At 35.5% G+C, this 17,356-nt stretch overlaps 1 protein-coding gene across 1 annotated transcript; it reads right to left on the bottom strand.

Annotated features, from left to right (window-relative positions):
• Positions 1-11,723: 11,723 nt before the first annotated feature.
• On the bottom strand, positions 11,724-15,778 carry LOC135203621 (heat shock 70 kDa protein cognate 4). The gene is made up of 2 exons (XM_064233452.1): positions 15,640-15,778; positions 11,724-13,946 (listed from the first exon to the last, which is right to left on the bottom strand). The coding sequence occupies exon 2, from the start codon at positions 13,942-13,944 to the stop codon at positions 11,983-11,985; it is 1,962 nt and encodes a 653-aa protein (XP_064089522.1). The 5' UTR covers positions 13,945-13,946; positions 15,640-15,778; the 3' UTR covers positions 11,724-11,982.
• Positions 15,779-17,356: the final 1,578 nt, after the last annotated feature.

The following is a 17,356-nucleotide window of genomic DNA, read 5'->3' on the forward strand; positions in this document are numbered from 1 at the left end:
TGGGGGCCCGAGTAGCATTCTCAGTGGTTTCCCTAAAAGGGTCTCTTGTGCTTACAAGTACAAATGGTAAGTGAAATAACCAGATACTTGGCAATTGGGTTAACATATATTAATGGTGTCCAGACACAGATCTTTGGCTACTTCGTGCACCAAGTGTTAATGGTGTCCAGACCCAGATACTCTTGGCACTTCGTCACAATATATATATGTATATATATATATATATATATATATACGTATATATATATATAAGTAACAAGAGCGATCCTATATGAGTTGTATTAATGCACATAATAATGTGTAAGTAATAATAGTACTATATATACTTTATTATTACTTACAATTCTTATGTACATTAATACAACTCATATAGGATCTCTCTTGTTTCTTATATATATATATATATATATATATATATATATATATATATATATATATATGTATGTATATATATATATATATATATATATATATATATATATATATAGAAAGAGTAAAACCAGCACTTGTACATAAACATCCTTTATTTTCTTATGACTACCGGTTTCGGAGTAACTGTCTCCATCATCAGGTCTATACAAAAACACAGAAAGAAAAAAAAAAATTAAAAATCACTAAATTACGATCGATCATTAGAATGAAGAAATGTTACACAAAGGTTACATTGTATATATAATAAAAACAAAGTAATGTTACAAGCATAAAAAAGGGAAAGTAAGCAATATTAAAAAATAAATAAATAAATAAATATATAAATAAATACCTGCATCATGAAGGCATACAAACATACACACTAAAAATTTTAAAAACACAGCATCTCCGTGGACCTCTCGTTGTTACTGAGGGAAGGTTTCAACTTTAAAGTGTAGAGACTTTCTACTATTGCCAGCTCCATGGGGGCCACTCGACTAGAGAGAATGGAAAATGAATCTAACCTAAGAGGGTGATCACTATTTTCTGCGTGATCCCGTATGGCACTGAATGGTGGTTTTGCTAAAAGCCTGTTTGTCCTAACTGATCTTCCCAAGTGTTCAACCATCGTACACGTGCTTGGCGCTTTGTTTTCCCCACGTAAATTGCATTACAGCAATTGCACTCGTATTTATATACAACATGAGACTGTAGTTCTGGGGGTACGATGTCTTTGTACTTGAACAAACCACCAATAGTATACTTAGGCTTGAACACTACCTAACATTAACTTGAGGATCAAAATTCTCTTAAAGTTTTAGTTAGTCTATTTTTTAACAGAAAAACTCTTAGTTACCATAGAAAAACATGGTAAAATACAGTACTGCTTTATTGGCTTTTAAAACTGGAAACTTTCGGGAACAATAACTTTTCTAGCTGTTTACCAACATACGTATCTATGAAAGCATTATTAAAACCGTTTTTTTGAAGCATTTCTTTTATAAACTGAAATTCTGAATGAAGACTAAAATAATTTGACAAATGTTAAAGGCACTTGGGTCACCCAAGTGTACAAACTAAATTGCGTTTATAAACTATTGGGATGAATGAAGAGAATTTAGTTGTGAGTCCTGTAAATGTTGGTTTCCTGTAAAACTGATGTTGAAAAAGTGTTATCGCTGTGTTTACTTATGAGCAGTCAAGGAAAGCTAAAGTATTATTGTTCTCTACTTCTGAAGTAAATTCAATATTTTGGTGTTTTGAGTTAAAATAATCAAGAAACAAGGGTACATGTTCTTCAGATCTAAAAATTAAAAATGTATCATCTACATAACGTCGGTAGAACAGTGGTTTAAAAGAACTGGGACAATTATCTAACCAAACAACTTCGTGATGAGATAAAAAGGCATTGGCCAAAGTAGGACCGAGAGGGTTTCCCATTGCTCACCATCCTTCTTTTTTGTTTATATACATTTGCGTTAAACATAAAATAACATTCAGACGCAGCTAATGTGAGTAGTTTGTGTAACTGTTGTTTATTAAAATTACGGATACTATTTGGAGTCATTAAACAAGTTGTTGATGCATATATCAATGGTTTCTGCTAAAGGAATATTAGTAAATAAAGATTTAACATCGAAACTCACAAGAACACAATTACCTAGTTCTAGATCACAAATTTCTTTGGCAAAAGTAAATGAATCTTTAACTGTATACTGATTGCATGTTACAGGAGCTAAAATAGGAACAAGAAACTTTGACAAATGGTAGTTGAAAGTACCTATAGCTGACATGATTGGTCTGAGCGGGACACCTTCCTTGTGCACCTTGGGGAGGCCATAGAGCACTCCAGGTTTAGATCCAGATGTAAATAGATCGTTATAAGTATGTTCATCTAGAACACCCTCAGACTTCAACTTTCTTAAGAACCTGTTAATACTTTCCTCCTTATTGAGTAACTTTAAAAGAATGTCGTCTTTAACTACTTCAAATTTAGTGTGGTCGTCAAGGATAAATTGCATCTTACTTAAATATTCATCTTTATTTAAAAGAACAACCCCGTTGCCTTTATCAGGTCGTATTACCACTATGGATTTATCTTTGGATAAGCTTAATAAAGCAGAATGCTCTTCCTTAGAGATATTGTGAATAAAATCGGTATGAGGATCAAAATATGGTTTGAACACTTGGAAGATCAGTTAGGACAAACAGGCTTTTAGCAAAACCACCATTCAGTGCCATACGGGATCACGCAGAAAATAGTGATCACCCTCTTAGGTTAGATTCATTTTCCATTCTCTCTAGTCGAGTGGCCCCCATGGAGCTGGCAATAGTAGAAAGTCTCTACACTTTAAAGTTGAAACCTTCCCTCAGTAACAACGAGAGGTCCACGGAGATGCTGTGTTTTTAAATTTTTAGTGTGTATGTTTGTATGCCTTCATGATGCAGGTATTTATTTATATATTTATTTATTTATTTATTTTTTAATATTGCTTACTTTCCCTTTTTTATGCTTGTACATTACTTTGTTTTTATTATATATACAATGTAACCTTTGTGTAACATTTCTTCATTCTAATGATCGATCGTAATTTAGTGATTTTTATTTTTTTTTTTCATTTTTTTTTCTGTGTTTTTTGTATAGACCTGATGATGGAGACAGTTACTCCGAAACCGGTAGTCATAAGAAAATAAAGGATGTTTTATGTACAAGTGCTGGTTTTACTCTTTCTATCAAGACTCCGTATTCCAGGGATAGATCAGTTGCAGATATTATTAGACGACGTTATGGAATACCAGTACTGAAACTCTACAGGTTCATCGAAAATTTGGATCGTAAAGTTCGCAAAGTTCAATGTGACATTGATTTCCTCACTTCCTGCTGTCAACAGAATCTTACTCCAACATTTCTGCGTTTTAAACTCTACAATCATGCTCTCCAGCACTCACGTCTTTACCGGAATTGCCAGCGCCAGTTTCTACGAAGAGAAATTAAAACTAAACAAAGGAATTTTAAACAGCTCAACGAAAGATTAACCCGTTCAATTCTTCAATTTAGGGAGGCTGTATCGTGGCTCGATTTCCATCACCTTTTGTGTTTGATTGAACGTATCAATGGTTAGCGTCTATTAGTCGTGTCCAAATTTGTTCAGGCTAAGAAAGTTAAAAAAGCTAGGTTTTACTGATGATGATGGCATTTCGCATGATATTGTTATTTTCAACCATTCAAATAGGGTACTGAATGACCTTGAAAAGAGAGTCCTTTCTAGGGGGTTAAAGTTTGCACTTTCATATAGTAAACTTGATTTTATTGAACACTTTTGTACTTTTGTTTTAAATATTTTTTAAAAAATTGATTACTCATGAATTTTATGACTCCGACAATAGAGGTTTTTCAAGTTTCAGAAGTTCCTTGAAGCATCTGGCTCAGTCTGCATATTTTGATCCTCATACCGATTTTATTCACAATATCTCTAAGGAAGAGCATTCTGCTTTATTAAGCTTATCCAAAGATAAATCCATAGTGGTATACGACCTGATAAAGGCGGAACGGGTTGTTCTTTTAAATAAAGATGAATATTTAAGTAAGATGCAATTTATCCTTGACGACCACACTAAATTTGAAGTAGTTAAAGACGACATTCTTTTAAAGTTACTCAATAAGGAGGAAAGTATTAACAGGTTCTTAAGAAAGTTGAAGTCTGAGGGTGTTCTAGATGAACATACTTATAACGATCTATTTACATCTGGATCTAAACCTGGAGTGCTCTATGGCCTCCCCAAGGTGCACAAGGAAGGTGTCCCGCTCAGACCAATCATGTCAGCTATAGGTACTTTCAACTACATTTGTCAAAGTTTCTTGTTCCTATTGTTAGCTCCTGTAACATGCAATCAGTATACAGTTAAAGATTCATTTACTTTTGCCAAAGAAATTTGTGATCTAGAACTAGGTAATTGTGTTCTTGTGAGTTTCGATGTTAAATCTTTATTTACTAATATTCCTTTAGCAGAAACCATTGATATATGCATCAACAACTTGTTTAATGACTCCAATAGTATCCGTAATTTTAATAAACAACAGTTACACAAACTACTCACATTATTGCTGCGTCTGAATGTTTATTTTATGTTTAACGCAAATGTATATAAACAAAAAGATGGTGTAGCAATGGGAAACCCTCTCGGTCCTACTCTGGCCAATGCCTTTTTATCTCATCACGAAGTGGTTTGGTTAGATAATTGTCCCAGTTCTTTTAAACCTAAACCACTGTTCTACCGACGTTATGTAGATGATACATTTTTAATTTTTAGATCTGAAGAACATGTACCCTTGTTTCTTGATTATTTTAACTCAAAACACCAAAATATTGAATTTACTTCAGAAGTAGAGAACAATAATACTTTAGCTTTCCTTGACGTGCTCATAAGTAAACACAGCGATAACACTTTTTCAACATCAGTTTACAGGAAACCAACATTTACAGGACTCGCAACTAAATTCTCTTCTTATTCATCCCAATAGTTTATAAACGCAATTTAGTTTGTACACTTGTGACCCGTGCCTTTAACATTTGTTCAAATTATTTTAGTCTTCATTCAGAATTTCAGTTTATAAAAGAAATGCTTCAAAAAAACGGTTTTAATAATGCTTTCATAGATACGTATGTTGGTAAACAGCTAGAAAAGTTATTGTTCCCGAAAGTTTCCATTTTAAAAGCCAATAAAGCAGTACTGTATTTTACCATGTTTTTCTATGGTAATAAGAGTTTTTCTGTTAAAAATAGACTACTAAAACTTTTAAGAGAATTTTATCCTCAAGTTAATGTTAGGGTAGTGTTCAAGCCTAAGTATACTATTGGTGGTTTGTTCAAGTACAAAGACATCGTACCCCCAGAACTACAGTCTCATGTTGTATATAAATACGAGTGCAATTGCTGTAATGCAATTTACGTGGGGAAAACAAAGCGCCAAGCACGTGTACGATGGTTTGAACACTTGGGAGATCAGTTATGGACAAACAGCTTTTAGCAAAACCACCATTCAGTGTCATACGGGATCACGCAGAAAATAGTGATCACCCTCTTAGGTTAGATTTCATTTCCATTCTCTCTAGTCGAGTGGCCCCCATGAAGCTGGCAATAGTAGAAAGTCTCTACACTTTAAAGTTGAAACCTTCCCTCAGTAACAACGAGAGGTCCACGGAGATGCTGTGTTTTTAAATTTTTAGTGTGTATGTTGTATGCCTTCATGATGCAGGTATTTATTTATATATTTATTTATTTATTTATTTTTTAATATTGCTTACTTTCCCTTTTTTATGCTTGTACATTACTTTGTTTTATTATATATACAATGTAACCTTTGTGTAACATTTCTTCATTCTAATGATCGATTGTAATTTGGTGATTTTTCATTTTTTCTTTTTTTTCTTTTTGTGTTTTTGTAGAGACCTGATGATGGAGACAGTTACTCCGAAACCGGTAGTCATAAGAAAATAAAGGATGTTTTTATGTACAAGTGCTGGTTTTACTCTTTCTATCAAGACTCCGTTTTCCAAGGGATAGATCAGTTGCAGATATATATATATATATATATATATATATATATATATATATATATATATATATGTATATATATATATGTGTATATATATATATATATATATATATATATATATATATATATATATATATATATATAATTAACAAGAGAGATTCTATATTAGTTTTATTATTGCACACATACACACACACACACACACACACACACACACACACACACATATATATATATATATATATGTATATATATATATATATATATATATATATATATATATATATGCTCTGGGTTACACGGACTAATCTAGCTACGGGAGGGTAACCAGCTAGTATATATATATATATACTATATATATATATATATTATATATATATATATATATATATATATATATACATATATATATATACATATAGACTCTCGCCCATTGAGAAGTATCGGAAAGTATTGTTATGACCTTGTTTACGTAGTCTTGTTTATTGAGGATAACCACACCTTTGCCTTTATCAGGTCTGTATATTATAATATTTTCTTGCTCTTTTAAGGACTTAAGTATTTTCATATCCTCTCTTTTGAAAAAAGGTGTCCACTTGACCTTAGCGCTCTTATATGTGTCATGCAAAGCAGTTGACATTCTCTGTTGCAAGTTACTCAAATTGTCAGTTAGGTTAAGACCCTTGAGTCTCTGAAACAAGACCTCGAACGGAATTCTACCAAAATGCATTGGAGGAGCTTCTATCCAGAGAAATCGATCTTAAATTGCGTACTGTTGACAAATTAAATGCTGACTGTCACAATCTGCAAACTGCCTTATTTAATAATATGTCATTTCTAGATAAGATTTTGTACAAAAAGTTTTGTGAATTTATCAACAACTTTATCAGCAATGTACATGCCCGCCACCAAAGAAAACTTGAAGCATTGGGTGTTCATATTCCTAATTTTAGCTCTAGAAATAATTGTATTTTTAATATGTCTAGCTATATTTTATCAAAAAGGAAAGAATTTATTATGTCTTTTGGTCTGGACTTCTGCCTTCCGTCCTATAGACCAGGTTTTGCTCATTTTTATTTTCCGTTCGAGGTCTTGTTTCAGAGACTCAAGGGTTTTAACTTAACTGACAATTTGAGTAACTTGCAACAGAGAATGTCAACTGCTTTGCATGACACATATAAGAGCGCTAAGGTAAAGTGGACACCTTTTTTCAAAAGAGAGGATATGAAAATACTTAAGTCCTTGAAAGAGCAAGAAAATATTATAATATGCAGACCTGATAAAGGCAAAGTGTGGTTATCCTCAATAAAAAGACCATAACAATACTTTCCGATACTTCTAAATTTAAATATTTAGGTGAACCAAGCTTTTTAGAAATATTTAAACGTGAAGATAAAATTAACAGATTCTTGAGGAAACTAAAAAATCAGAAAATCATAACGGAAGAAACGTATCAGAAACTTTTTGTTACAGGATCATCCTTTAGCGTTGTATACGGTCTCCCAAAAATTCAAAAAGAGGGCTGTCCTATCCGACCAATTTTTCTTCTTATAATAGCCCAACATACAATTTCTCTAAATACATAGTTACTTTATTTAATGAACTCCCTCAACCTGAACATACAATAAAAAATGGCTTCGATTTTCATAAACTTGTGTCATGCAGGACTCAGATCACTAGTATATGGTTAGTCTCGATGTAGACTCTTTATTTACCAATGTACCCTTAGAAGAGACAATTAACATTATTTTAGACAGATTTTTTTTTTAAATGCTGATGACACATTCCACGGTTTTAATAGAAATTTGTTTAAGCAATTATTGGAACTTGCTGTGCAAGATTCCACTTTCGTTTTTAATGGTGTTCTGTACTCGCAGGTCGAGGGCGTGGCCATGGGGTGCCCTTTAGCCCCGATTTTTGCAAATGTGTTTATGGATTTCTTAGGGAAAAAATTTTTAGCCGAATGCCCAAGTTCTTTTAAACCAACTTTTTACAAGAGATATGTAGATGATACTTTTATTTTACTTAGACATGCGTAGCAGGGTGATGAGTTTTTGGAGTTCGTGAATACTCAGCACTGTAACATAAACCTCACCATAGAAACTGAAAAAGATAACTGCTTACCTTTCTTAGATATAAAGATAATCAGAGATAATAATAAGTTTAATACTTCTGTCTATAGGAAACACACCTTCACAGGAATGGGGAATAATTTTTATAGTTCGTGCTTCATCAATTTTAAACTAAATGCCATCTCCACTTTGGTCTTTAGAGCACTTAGGTATGCTTCTGATTGGAAATCATTCCACACTGAAATTGAATCTTTACAAGATTATTTTTTAACTAACTCGTACCCTACTGAGGTGTTTTATAGAATGGTAAACAAATTACTTAACTTAAACTTCACGGAAAATACCCCTTCCTTTGATGTATCAAAACTACCCATATAAGCCACTATTCCATATTTTTTCAAAAATAAATTAGGAGACCGTATCAAGAAAATTATTGAAAGAGAATTCGGAAGTCTCAAAGTTAATTTAATACCTATTAATCCTCTCAAAATAGGCTCACTTCTTAGTCATAAAGAGAATTTGCAACCGTTTATGCGATCCAATATTATTTACAAATTTACCGGTACTTACGTTGGATCGACGAAACGCTTGTTGCAAGTTCGATATTCTAGTCATTTGGGAGTGAGCTACAGAACTGGCCAGAGGATAACCAACCCTGAATTTTCGAATATAAGAAATCATGCAGCTCTCTGTAAAATTGAAATTAACAAAAAAACATTTTTCCATAATCGACAATACCCAGCACAGCCAATATATAACGAAACTTGAGTCTTTACATATCAACCACCTCGTTCCTTCCCTCAATTCTAGTTAATCCTCTACTCATCTTTTCTTGGCGTAGTCGAGATCTGGGCAGACGACGGTCCTCCAGCCATTCCTTTCTTATCCTTCGCTTTATTAAGGTTAATATTCCTTTTTAATCCTAAATTTCTTCCATTTTAATGTCACCTTGTAAATAATTTTAGTATTTTTAGCTTTCAACAATAATTTTTAAGAATAACTTCAGTATTTTATGTTTTCCTTTTAAAATAGCAAGTAAACTTTAATTATATATTTTTTATAAATGTGAATTGATTTTACATTACAGACTGATGATGTGTCAGGATGACACGAAACGTATCATAATAAACTCCTTAATTGATCTTTTGAGTTTCGGTAACCCTCTGATGACTACATGTTTGCACCTTTTGATGTATACGTATATATATGTATATATATATATATATATATATATATATATATATATATATAATATATATATATATATATATATAGATATAATACATAGTATATGATAATATATAATAATCTCTTTCTCTCTCTCTCTCTTTTCCTCTCCCTCTCGTTCCTTTCTCTTATTCTCTCTTTCTCTCTCCAACAATCACTGTCTCTTACCCTCTTTCTTCTCAGTAATACCAACTCTCCCTGTCTGTTTGTCTGTCTTTTTTCCTCTTTCTTCTCCCTAACACCCGGTCTACTCTCTCTCATTTTCTCTCCCTCTCATTTTCTCTCTCTGTCAACCCCCTTCTAAAACCACCCTCTTTGATGTCATTGATGTTTACCCTATAGTATTCTTTACCAAATGATGTCATATGTATACAGAAAAATTTGTAAAGTAACTCAAGTCTACGGGCATAGCCAGCCCCGTTTCACGGGTAGAACCAGCTCTGTTTCACGGAATCCCTTCTCACCCTTCGGAGGGGGGGAGTAGAAATTTTGGGACCCCGGGCTCCCGAACATAGGTCTTGACCTTCCCAGGGTGGAAACCCATCTCCGATCTGAATCTCAGTCCCGTCAGACCGACGGCCCGGGCGCCCATACCAATCATACATATATACATACATACAAACATACATACATACACACATTGCCTAATATATATATATATATATATATATATATATATATATACACATATATATATACTTATATATATATATATATATATATATATATATATATATATATATATATATAGTGAAAATAGCATGGAGAAAGAAACCCCCTACTTTAGTGGTTTTGAAAACAAAATCATTGTTAAAATCTTTTATTAATATCACCCTCGTTTTTTCCTATAAGGAATGTTTATGTAAAAAAAGCCCTAAGGAAAAAAATCATAATATATAAAATTTGATGTTTGGACTTCCCCTCTTTATGTCGGCCAATCTAGCAAGGATTCAGAAGTACGAATTAAGCAGCATAAGTGTTCTGTCCAAATTGGGCAGACATCCAATGTCATATTCATACATTCGGGTGAAAACTCTCACAGGATAAATTGGACTGAAAGTTCTGTGATTGCTAGATCGAACAATTTCTCTTTATGAAATCTTCTAGAATCTGTTATTATACAGCTTACTTTCAGTTGTAATTTTGACATTTGTAAAATGTTCAAGAATGACTTAAGATGAAATCACTGACTTAATTACAGATCAGTTACTTTATATGCCTAGTTTCTGTATATTTGTATGTTTTATATTTTTTTTTTAAAATGTTCACCTTGCAAAAATTGATGTTTACCAATTGGAGAGTTACTGAGTTATACTTGTATAACATGTTTGTTGGTCAGTCACCTTTTTTGTATAATCTCTCAATCGTCTTGGTCCTGCTTCTGAGCTGTTGGGCCCAATCTTTTGTAAAAACGCAACCCCCATTTTAGTAGGTCTACTAATTCTACAATTGTGTTGGGTTCCAGGTATACATATTCCCTTTGTAATCCTCAACTGTCATTTATATGAGCTTTCTTTGTAAACTTATTTTCATGTTTCTTCAGCCTCCTAAGCAAAGGACAAGAAGTCGAAAGGCCTTGCAGAACTCCGTCGTTTCCTCTTTCCTTCGTGGATTTTGTCTTTATATATTCATGTTCCATATTTTCGTGATTCAGTTACACAAACACATTGTAGACAGATATATTTGTGTTATGTAAAAGCAAATCAATGAAGAATAATCGAATATTTCGTATACTGCTACCACAATGAGTACCATTGTACTCTGCTGATTATCTTTCATAATAGCAACTGGAGATAAAGAAATAAGATAAGTTAAGGACGATTCCCAAAAAAAGAATCTGTTTTTCTCACAGAAGCGAGAGAATGTGTGTTGGAGGAAAGGTGGGGTTGGTTGTTCCTGTGCTTGGTTAATGTGGAAACACACCAGAAGTTGCCACATTTAGCCAGAGATTCATCTCACGTGACTTCAAAGTCTACAGAGCCGGAACTGAATTGAAAAAACTAAAAACTATAACCTTTAATGTGTTACTTATTTGTAATGTATTCATCCCTTAGGTATTTTGAGTTGCTTTAGAATTCATGAAAGATTAACAGACTTTATTCTAAGGCATTACGTTATTAGTTTAATGGCTATTTTAGACTTAGTCCTATTGGTGAACATAGTACCATTGTTTTCAGTCTCTGATATGTGCTACAGCCAGTGTCTCATAGCTTTCACCAGTCTCCAGGAAACTCTCAAGTCCATATTACTTATGTTACTTTATTTGCTTGGTTTAAATTGATTTATTTTGTCACTATTATTGCTGATGATATTAGATATTCAGCTCTATTTATAAACACTTGGTAACTGCAGTTTTAATCAGAGGCCTACTACACTACTGTGTGCTCATAATGATATTAATAATCATTATTTTCATTACAAATGACTGCGTTATCCAAGGGCAAGTAAAAGATCATCTATCAGGTAATTTTATTACAAAAATATTGTATAAAATCGTAAGTCGAACCTTAATTGTAGGTGATAAGAAGACAGCAATCAATCAGAGCATTACATACGAGAAGTACCTACTATATCATTATTGTTCTTTTCAGCTAATTTAGCATTTTTCAGATTATTTCCCTTTTGATTTAACTTAATGACTGGACGAGATTTAGTCACTTGAATGTGATGATGTGAACATAAGCAGTTTTATTTCTCATATGTATGGGCCTACTGTTTAATCAACCTCTTCGATTGTTGGTCCACTACCGGAAGCACCACCCTGGGGTCCACCTGGGGCACCACCTGGCATACCACCGGGCATACCACCGGGCATACCACCTGGAGGAGGACCACCAGCCGCGGCGTACATCTTCGTGATGATGGGATTGCAGACTTGCTCCACCTCCTTCTGGCGGTGCTCGTACTCTTCTTTCTCAGCCAGCTGGTTCGAATCGAGCCACTGGATGGTCTCGTTGCACTTGCTGATGATGGTCTGACGGTCACTCTCGGGGATCTTGTCCTTGAACTTCTCGTCCTCGACGGTAGACTTCATGTTGAAGCAGTAGGACTCGAGAGAGTTCTTGGCTGAGATGCGGTCGCGCTGACTTTCGTCCTCTTCGCGGTACTTCTCAGCTTCGTGCACCATGCGCTCGATGTCTTCCTTGCTCAGCCGTCCCTTGTCGTTGGTGATGGTGATCTTGTTCTCTTTACCCGTAGACTTGTCTACAGCAGAGACGTTGAGGATGCCGTTAGCGTCAATGTCGAAAGTGACTTCAATCTGCGGGACGCCGCGTGGAGCTGGTGGAATACCAGTGAGTTCAAACTTACCAAGAAGGTTATTGTCTTTGGTCATGGCACGCTCGCCCTCATATACCTGGATGAGTACACCAGGCTGATTGTCTGAGTAAGTGGTGAATGTCTGGGTCTGCTTAGTTGGGATGGTTGTGTTACGCTTGATAAGCGCAGTCATGACACCTCCAGCAGTTTCAATACCAAGAGAGAGAGGAGTGACATCAAGTAGAAGCAGATCTTGAACAGTTTCAGACTTGTCACCACTAAGGATAGCAGCCTGTACAGCAGCACCATATGCGACAGCTTCGTCAGGGTTGATGGATTTATTTAAATCTTTGCCATTGAAGAAGTCCTGCAAAAGTTTCTGAATCTTGGGAATTCGAGTAGAGCCTCCAACTAAGACAATGTCATGAATCTGAGTCTTGTCCATCTTAGCATCACGAAGAGATTTTTCTACTGGCTCCAGAGTTCCTCTAAAGAGATCAGAGCAAAGTTCCTCAAAACGAGCGCGAGTAACTGAGGTATAGAAATCAATGCCTTCAAAGAGAGAGTCAATTTCAATGCTCGCCTGAGTTGAAGATGAGAGAGTACGCTTGGCGCGTTCACAGGCAGTTCTTAGCCTCCTGATAGCACGCTTGTTTGATGAGAGATCCTTTTTGTACTTTCTTTTGAACTCTTGCATGAAGAAGTTAACCATCCTGTTGTCAAAGTCCTCTCCTCCCAGATGAGTATCTCCAGCAGTGGACTTTACTTCAAAGATACCATCCTCAATGGTCAGAATAGACACATCAAAGGTGCCACCCCCAAGATCAAAGATCAGGACATTGCGCTCACCCCCAACTTTCTTGTCAAGGCCATAGGCAATAGCAGCAGCTGTAGGCTCATTGATGATACGCAAAACATTCATACCGGAGATAGTGCCAGCATCCTTTGTGGCCTGTCTCTGGGAATCATTAAAGTAAGCAGGGACAGTGACTACAGCATCCTTGACTGTGTGGCCCAAATAGGCCTCAGCAGTCTCCTTCATTTTGATCAAGACCATAGAGGAGATCTCTTCTGGGAAGAATGTCTTCGTCTCGCCTTTGTAATCGACTTGAATTTTTGGTTTGCCGCCATCGCAGATGACGTTGAATGGCCAGTGCTTCATGTCGCTCTGCACCGACGCCTCATCGAACTTGCGGCCGATGAGTCGCTTGGCGTCGAAGACCGTGTTGTTGGGATTCATGGCGACCTGGTTCTTGGCGGCATCTCCGATCAGTCTCTCAGTGTCTGTGAATGCCACGTAAGAGGGAGTGGTTCTGTTGCCTTGGTCGTTGGCTATGATTTCCACCTTTCCGTGCTGGAAGACGCCCACGCACGAGTAGGTCGTGCCCAGGTCGATGCCAACAGCTGGAGCCTTCGCCATTCCTGGAAAGATATATGAATGAGGTTGAGATATCTGTCACTTGAATGTAAACAATCTGCAGGTATACTCTTTTGGCTACTGGGCACATTTGTGGTATACAGCCTGACAGTATACCATTCTGAAGTTTTATTATACAAGATTATGTTGATATCAAAAGAATGAAAAAATATAGTTCACCCATACAGGACGTTAAATCAAACCAGATATCCCCTATATCATAATTACATTTTTATAATTAACCGACATTTCTATTCTCTTCTTCAATCTTTGCAAAACCTGAAACATCCAGTTTTTGTTGAAATTCTTTGTCATAATTGCAGTCTAACTAGAGTCGGGAAATTCCAGCTTGGTGACACAAGCCAAGATTTTTATCAGATAAAAAAAAAAAGGCATAATTTAGTCCTGATCGCAAATTAGGTTTAAGAAAGAGGGGAAAAAGTCTGAACTGATATGTACAAGGGAAAGACAAATATGGACGCCCTAAAGAAAGGCTGAGGGGAACTATTTGAAAAAAAAGTCAATCACGCTTCCTACACGCAAAGGTCAATCATTGGAAGAAAGTTGAATCGTACGCCCAGGGATTAATCATTGCGTCTTTCAGGCGATCTCCACATACGCCTAACAGTTCATTTCCCGTGTGTCATCGCACTGAACTAAGCAAAAGAGAGAGAGATATCCCAGTCCCCTCCTGGCCGAGAGCCACGATATCTAAATGAGGATTGAGGAACCGTCTCTCCCGGTCGCTTGGTTTGAGAATTGAGAGCTTGCCAGCAACGCCGGAACGGCCGTTGTTCCCTCTTAATTCTACTTTGCCAAGTTGTTCCTCTCAAAAGTGTACTGTTTCTCAGATTAATTTTGACCGCCATGTTCTCAAATCTTACTCCATATCTCTGCTGGGCCGCTATATATCTTTACAGAATGTTACACATTTAACTGAATAACATTTTTGCTTCTAAATATGTTTCTACAAGTCGCTATAGCAATGAAATTTATATGATTTAAATATAGCTGTATATACGGAAAGTTATCACGAAGATTTTCCAGCTTTCATTGATGGTTCACTGCTCTTAACATACATACCGAATTTCTCGTATGTTATTGTTGTCATCTCTCATAATGAATACAATCATATAAAGCAAGATAGGCTTATACAGAATAGAAACATCCATATGTGTCAATAGCAAATATATATATATATATATATATATATATATATTATATATATAAATGAATAAATGTATATACTACAATCAACAACAGTTAAAATCAGGCAGAACACAAAAGGAGTCGTATAAATCTCTAGTCTCAGAGGATAAAATAGACACATATTTCCTTCCATCCTACAAATGTCGAAGGTTATAAAGTATTAATAAAGGCATTTTTTTCGTTTTGCAGTAGGATTGTGCTACGGAGAGGGAAAAACACTGGTTTCATACATTAGCAACAGCAATGATTGCTCCGAGTCCCATCGTGGAAATATAGAAGAGGAAAGATTGAGTTAAGTGATAGAATATTAGCTTTCACAGGTAGGGTGGATATTTTGAAAGATTATTCATTCATTTATTTAAGAAAGAAAGGAAAAACACCGGTTCACTTGCCGGAATACGTTCACGTTCGTATAGGTCTACTGATTAGATTTGGACGTGTAGGATGCACATACATGCGGTATATGTTATCACAAACACCTGCCCTCACCTTCTTTTAGCCACAAGATGTGGGAGAATGAAACAGAAAATAATTTCGGCGAGTTAAATAGAAGAACTGACAATGGAAAATAAAACTTGTCGTGTTATTGCTTCAGATCTGAGGGTACTGGCTGCGCGCCCCTGCCTATATAGACCCGGTAGTAGTAGTAGTAAAGGGAGAGGAGTCTTTGTAACGGCTCAAGCATCTAGCTTGGGCTCGAAATAAGAGTGCCAACTTTCCTTTTGGCAGCCGCCATATTGGAAAAGGAAATGTTCGATTGACAGTCGTATAATTTAGTTTTAACCTATGAGTTTTTAGTCTGTTATTAAGCAATTTGAACTGCCAAAGGGAAAATATGGCTATTTAATACCGACTATTTATGAAAAAATATACTTACAACGATCCTACATCGCTTACAATGATTCATTCATGCATATGGTTAATATATCAACTTCTTTTGTATGCTCTCGGTATCACCAGACGCATATAATCGATACATTGCATAAACACGCTATAATATACCTCATGCGATTTCAGGAATACATAAGATAAGATGACATAATCAAGCCAATTTTGGCACTGTCAGGCTAAACTGGCGCTCTAGAAAAATAGACTCTCACCCATTGTATTTTTAACTCCCAACTCCCGGTTCCAAAAGAACCTTCAAGAACAACGTTCACCCGGCTTCCTTCGTTATGTGACGCGAACACAATGTTCTATTTATAACGGACAACGATCCAATTACCATACTGTCCCTGTTTTCTGATTCTATGGGACCCCGGCGTTGTCACTATCCTTACGCCTTCTCGCGCCAAGTTTACCCGGAGTTTATACAATTCTTTATAGTCTATGGTCCGGATATAGGCCTATGTTTCGAAGAAAATGGGATATATATGACGTCAACAGTCATTTCTGTCACACAAGAATGACGTGAGACGATTCGTAAACCAATAAGCTAAGTTTTAAATATGTAAATTACTTTTATTTGTGAAAAATAACGCGAAGAATGGGTGTAAGTGGACTTTTATTGTGGAGGGATGGCGCGGGTAGTACCACTCAGTTATAAAATATCGGTCTAAATAAGCAACCTATATTCACACATGATTCTCAAGGCATAAAAGTGCCTGCAAAGTATTTTTTAAATAGATATTTAGATATAAATTTTCCCAGAGGAATTTTCAACTTCTCCTGGCTTAGAATTCCCTTACGACTTTCGTTCAGATGGATATCTTAGGAGTGACTGAATTTTGACAGGTTTAGCATTTACCATTCATGTCACTTATCATAACTCCAGTTATTCTTTTAAATATTTAAATAAAGTTGGTAACTTTAAAGAAAGAAAGGAAGGAAGGAAGGAAGAGTGGAAGAAAGAAAAAAAGAATTCGACAAAGTTCTACCAAACTCTGCGACAGCCAAAGTGACGTCATCATCATTATGCCATTGTCCAGTGCATTCACCTTCATTCGAATCCTCGGCCGGTGATTGACACTGCGAAGTTGTGCCACGTTGTTAACTTTGAGAAAACAAGACGATCTTTTATTTTCATTTACTATCTAAAAGATGTAAATATATAATCTAATTGTTAGTTTATCAAAATAATCTTGTTATTCTTTCACATTTGTTTTTAAAGGTGGACCAAGCCGGAAAAAATGCAAGGGATTTGAACACACCTGTTGGCTCCGGTCTCCATAGAAGACGCTAGAATGAAGTAGAACGTTTGGAGTCG

The sequence above is a fragment of the Macrobrachium nipponense genome, chromosome 36, assembly GCF_015104395.2.
Source record: "Macrobrachium nipponense isolate FS-2020 chromosome 36, ASM1510439v2, whole genome shotgun sequence".
In the NCBI taxonomy this organism is placed as follows: Eukaryota; Metazoa; Arthropoda; class Malacostraca; order Decapoda; family Palaemonidae; genus Macrobrachium; species Macrobrachium nipponense.

Excerpts from the sequence above, each read along its gene's own strand:
- LOC135203621 (XM_064233452.1), bottom strand. The coding sequence starts at position 13,944 with ATGGCGAAGGCTCCAGCTGTTGGCATCGACCTGGGCACGACCTACTCG.